Below are 5,439 nucleotides of genomic sequence, written 5' to 3'. Positions count from 1 at the left end.
GGCCTTGCACACGCACCTACTGCTACAAGTCAAGTTAGGACTGGAACTATGGCGGTCACCAAGGAGCTGTTACAGATGGACCTGTACGCGCTACTAGGCATTGAGGAGAAGGCTGCGGACAAAGAGGTGAAGAAGGCATACCGGCAAAAGGCCCTCTCCTGCCACCCAGACAAAAATCCCAACAATCCTAAAGCAGCTGAACTCTTCCACCAGCTCTCCCAGGCCTTGGAAGTACTGACCGATACCGCAGCTAGGGCCGCCTATGACAAGGTCAGGACAACTAGGAAGCGGGAAGCCGAGAGGACCCAGGAGTTTGATGAGAAAAGGAAGCAAATGAAGCTTGACCTGGAGGCCCGGGAACGGCAGGCACAGGCCCAGCGCCATGAGGAGGAGCACAAGAGCCAGAGGACCAGGACACTCGAGCAAGAGCTTGGACGCCTCCGAGAAGAAGGCTCCCGGCTGCTAGAAGAGGAGCAGAGGCTGATCCAGGAGCGGCTGCGCCAGGAGCGGGAGCAGAGGCTGAGAGGAAAGGCTGAAGGTGGTGAAGCCCAAGGAACCCCCAAACTGAAGCTGAAATGGAAGTGCAAGAAGGAGGACGAGTTCCATGGCGGCTACTCCAGAGACATTCTCCTGCAGCTTTTGCAAAAGTATGGTGAAGTTCTCAACCTGGTGCTTTCCAGTAAGAGGCCAGGCACAGCCGTGGTGGAGTTTGCAACTGTCAAGGCCGCAGAGCTGGCTGTGCAGAATGAAGTGGGCCGGGTTGATAAGCCGCTGAAGATCTCCTGGTTGGAGGGACAGCCAGTTGAAGTGGGCCCTGGCCACTCAGAACTGCCAAAGGACTCGGTGCTGTCAGAGAGGGACTAAGAGAGCCTGGTCATGATGCGCATGCGTCAGGCTGCAGAGCAGCAGCGGCTGATCGCTCAGATGCAACAGGAGGACACAGAAGGACCGCCTACGTAGCTTCCACTCAGGACCCCTAACTCACAGCCCTTTCCTGAAGCCCCTGCAATAAACTTCTGTTTGTTAAAAAAAAAAAAACCCTCACCTCACATACCCTCCCAATTTCACTTCTCACTACACATGCCGTCTCCATTGTATTTCCCTAATGCTTCTACAATCAGCTACCCAAGGCCAATACTTGCAACCTGATCTTTTTCAGAGTCTGTTCTATGGGGTGTCAGTGTGAAATGTAACCAGGATCCTTCAGAAATCAGTGTTCACTCAAGTGATTAAGCAACTGATGAGTTGAAATTGGGTAATGGCTTGAGGCCATTTTAACACAGGGAAATTCCTCTTAAGTCAAGAGTAAAACGTTTGGGTCTGTGCTGTTTGCTTTTGTGCAAGTGAGCAGTCTTCACTGTGACAGGCATGGCATGGCTTTGAAGCAGAGAATTTTATGTTCCACCCTTTCCTTCTAAGTCTCATAGAAACATCTTTTATCAATAAATGAATTAATGCCATGTTTGAAAACCCATAGTCTTCTTTGACATTTGCAGAAACACCAACATGGGAATTCTCTATACAGTAATCTGGTTTAGAAGTCACCATAGGAGTCCTGTTGGAATGTTAGAGTACCAGGTGCTTTCCATACTGTGTTGTGTTGTTCATATGATCTTACCTCAGTAGACACAAGATGGCTCTACTCTCCAGACAACAATTATAAACATCTTACATACTATACGGATTGTGTTCCAGCCAGATACTATTTCCAGGACATCCCCAGGAGACCTACATTTGTTTGATTGGTTTACCTCCCACTGAAGCTACATGTGTAACATTTAGTTTGCACAGCCGGCTTGGGGTAGCTAATGAAGCAGATGAGTAACAATACTGCGTTGACTAGCCAGGATCAGTGACACAAATCCTGCATATGCTATGAAAGTTCAGAGCTTCAGAGTTGACACGACACCTTGTCCTAGATTCCATACAGCTCTAATAGATTATCTTTTTAGAGAAAGGAGCCATAAATGCCAACGCTACCTACAGACCACTCCCATTGAATCAAGCAGTCTCAGAACAAGGCAGACTCATTCTCAAATTTGGAATGCCTGCAGAGAAAACCAAGAATCAGATTAACTCCTTGAGTTATTAATAGTATTCACTATGCCAGGCTTCAAGGAATCACAAGTGTTCAAGAATGGAAAGCAGTTGTATGCATGCAGAACACTGTATCGCTTATGGATCCTGCATGCAGGAACTAAGATTCCTTTTTTGCTGACTCGGATCAACCTTCATGAGACCATTTTCTGCAGCAGAACAGGGCAATACACATATTTCCTGCTGCATGAGTTGTATCATCTTTGTTCAATACTATAAGGTTCTATTACACAGCCAAAGTCAAAAATTCCCTGTTTATGTGTTCACTATTCATCTGGACTGTGATTAACTTGTCACTCAAGGCCTGCTCTTACATCTTTTTAGACCCCCACATTCTTCACACAGGGGTGTGTCATACTACCCACATCTTGTACAAGTCAGGCCATTGGTTAACATGCTGGTACTTTATCTGGCTTCTAACTATTGAATAAGTCAGCCTAAGGGCACAACTTGCACATGCCTGTGAGACAGGTGCTCCAGAAAGTCAAATTTCTGGTCCATTTTCAACAGGTGATTCCTCCACAGAAGAGTTGCACTCAACCCTAACAGCAGCTGATTCCCATCCACTATCCTCAATGCCAGACCAGAATGCAAAGCACGTGGGGAAGTGTGGTTAAACACCTTGTCAGGGCTCCATCTGTGATGGAGACAGTCTCAGCTTTTTTGAACTATTCCCTTTTGTTTGGATACCTTTAACTTTGTAGAGAAACTAAGATCAAGGTCATTGAAGCCACAAATACTGCCCCCAGAAAAAGTTTGGCTTGAACTTTATCAGGGAAGCAAGCTTGCTAAAGATTGAGGCGTTAAGTTTGTCACCAAGCCTCCCACAAGAGCTAACAGAAGATGTAACTGCTCAACATTTGCACATGAATCAAACCAAACTGGTTCCAGGACAGTCTACCATCAGGTGAAATGAGATCTCAGCGAGAAGTTTCTCAGACTTAGCTTCCTGACATGGCCCATTTCCATCTCAGCTCTAAAGGTAACCAAGGTGCAGCTCAAGTAGTGTTTCTCTGGTTCTTGTTTCCTCATCAATTTCTATGCTTAAGACGAGGGTTATGTCTTCAGTTTAGGGCCTGCATGGTAAAGAGCTATGTCCAAGTGAACTCACATGCCAGCTATCAAGTCTCAATAACTCCCAAGCTGCAGTTGCCAGCAAACTTGAGCTCCTCTAAGTCTGTTGTACAGAGGGCCTCTGTGCCTTGCCTTGACACCTGTGCCCCTCTGTCCATGAACTTGTAATGTGTGGTTTCTGTATTCTAGCCAAACTGGTTAGAGGATGGTTTCTCTAATTCATCTGAGAAGTGAGAAACCTATTGCCTGCCAAGCTATTCGTTTAGGATACAGTCATATACTGAGGGGGAAAGGTTAGCACAGGCATAAATACCAGGAAGCAGAAGTCAGGGACAGCTTACAGGCTGCCTACCATGCAAGGTCCCTGCTTTCCTGCTTCATTGTTGCGTCATTCTGCCTCTTGCTCTTTTGCTCATCTATGGACCATTCCATAGAAGATTATAGTTGAAGATCAAGATCCCCTTCTAGGAGGTCAGGGTATGCTGGGGTTTGTGTAGTGGGTGTGGATGACACGAAGGTGTGAAGAGAACAGCTCCCCTGCTTGGCAGGGCCCGGGGGAACTTCCAGCTGTTTGGCAGGGCCCGGCGGATTTCTCTCTGACCACCTTGACGCAGTCTCACCACCTTTTTGCATGGAAACTCTAGCACCCCACTAAGAATTCTGCAATCTATTGAGGCATTGTTTACCCCTGTAGATGGCTTTTGCCACTAATGTGAGCTTGAGAGTTAATGTTATTGGTAATGTCTTCGTGAGTGGGCCTTTGACAATTTATACACAGGAGCACAATTAAGCCCATGCCATTTTTGGACAACTTATTGGGTACTTAACCATTGCCTCAGAATTTGGCCCAGACATGTAGCACTCCTTCTGGGAAGGGGCTTGAAAATATTCTAAATATTAATGCAAGTGATGAGAGTGAGGGCTGAAACTGCTATGGCAATAAATAGTTATTGTTATCTCAAAGGCTAGCCTGTCTCTGCAATTTTTTGGAGCATAGAAAATGTAATTGTTTTAGCCACTTTTATAATTTTTAGCTAGAGGAATTAAGGATGCTTTTATTAAAGAAAAATGCTTTTGATTGTTTCATTGTTTATGGGGTTGTAGAGTCTAGTTGTAGAGGGATTTAATATTTGAAATTTGTTTTAGATTTTACATTTTTTCCCCTTGTAACCTATTTTCCCATTAAATAATGGGTAAATTGTAGAAATAGAAATGTGATAGGAATGTACTACTAATTAACAGGTAATCGCATGTGTCTTGGCCTTGGAGTCCTGGCCGTTGTTCCATGGCTTCTGTTAAAGAATATAAATAATGCCTTGCTGTGAAGAATATGAATGCAGTATTTTGCAGAATTATCCTTAGGAGCATCTGCTTAGCCTTGAAGTGCAGACAGAGTGATCAAATGTCTGTACATGCCCCCCTAGCCTTGAAGTAAAAATAGAATTAGTTGTTTGTGTAGAAGCTTGTGAGGTGTCTGAGTAAATAAAAAGGACAGCTTTTTCTTGGGCTGTTGTGAGAACGCACCAAGTGTCAGTGTCCGTCTCTTTATCACTGACTCCACGCACCCTTCCCGAGCTCTGAACTCGGCTGGAGCTGGACTCCGGCAAGCCAGTATCATTGAAGATTGCTCTTACCAAGACTGGAATGGGAGTTACTAACTCTGGATACATGCAGATACACCGCAGCAGCACAGGACAACACTTATCAGAAGTAACATGAAGTGCAGAATGCTAAGTGAGGCTGTGTCAACATCCCAGCCGCATTGTTATGTTCAGGCTATAGGCCATTTGGGCCTAGCACTTGACATAGCCTGGATAAAATACATGTCACATCTGAAGTCAGCTGCTGCACACCCACAGTTTCTTTCGCCTTGCTTCAGAGCCATGTGATTATCATTTCCCCCTGTCTCATTTAGCATCCTCTTCAGTCTAAGAACTCTCTCATAAGACTGAATAAGTCCAAGTAGAGTTTCAAGGTCAGACATACTTTACTTTCTGGCTCCAAAAGACCTAAGCTCTGGAGTAAATCTAGGATTAATTCATTAGAACTTATACAGATTCCTTGAACTTTGCAGTTATTTTCAGGGTAACAGGACAAATCTTCAGTTATTTTATGCCATGGTTAATAACTGACCCTCCTATGAATCTTCATTCTTCATTTCAGTTGAATCAGATTATCCCATTTGTCTCTTTACTAGTTAGTCCTGATGCTCCTCGGAAGAGCTGCATGTGAGGGAACAGTTTATTTGAGGTTTGTGATTCAGTGTTG

General features: G+C 44.9%; 1 protein-coding gene across 1 annotated transcript; it reads left to right on the top strand.

The window, feature by feature from the left end:
* LOC101530406 (dnaJ homolog subfamily C member 17-like) lies at window positions 1-1,028 on the top strand. Its single transcript, XM_036494976.2, has one exon. It carries the CDS (start codon window positions 49-51, stop codon window positions 862-864), a length of 816 nt encoding a protein of 271 aa, XP_036350869.2. The 5' UTR covers window positions 1-48; the 3' UTR covers window positions 865-1,028.
* The last annotated feature ends 4,411 nt before the right edge of the window (window positions 1,029-5,439 follow it).

This window comes from Ochotona princeps, chromosome 7 (assembly GCF_030435755.1).
Source record: "Ochotona princeps isolate mOchPri1 chromosome 7, mOchPri1.hap1, whole genome shotgun sequence".
Classification (NCBI taxonomy): Eukaryota; Metazoa; Chordata; class Mammalia; order Lagomorpha; family Ochotonidae; genus Ochotona; species Ochotona princeps.
The sequence above is the reverse complement of the archived record's forward strand: the minus strand, read 5'-3'. Positions and strand labels throughout refer to the sequence as shown.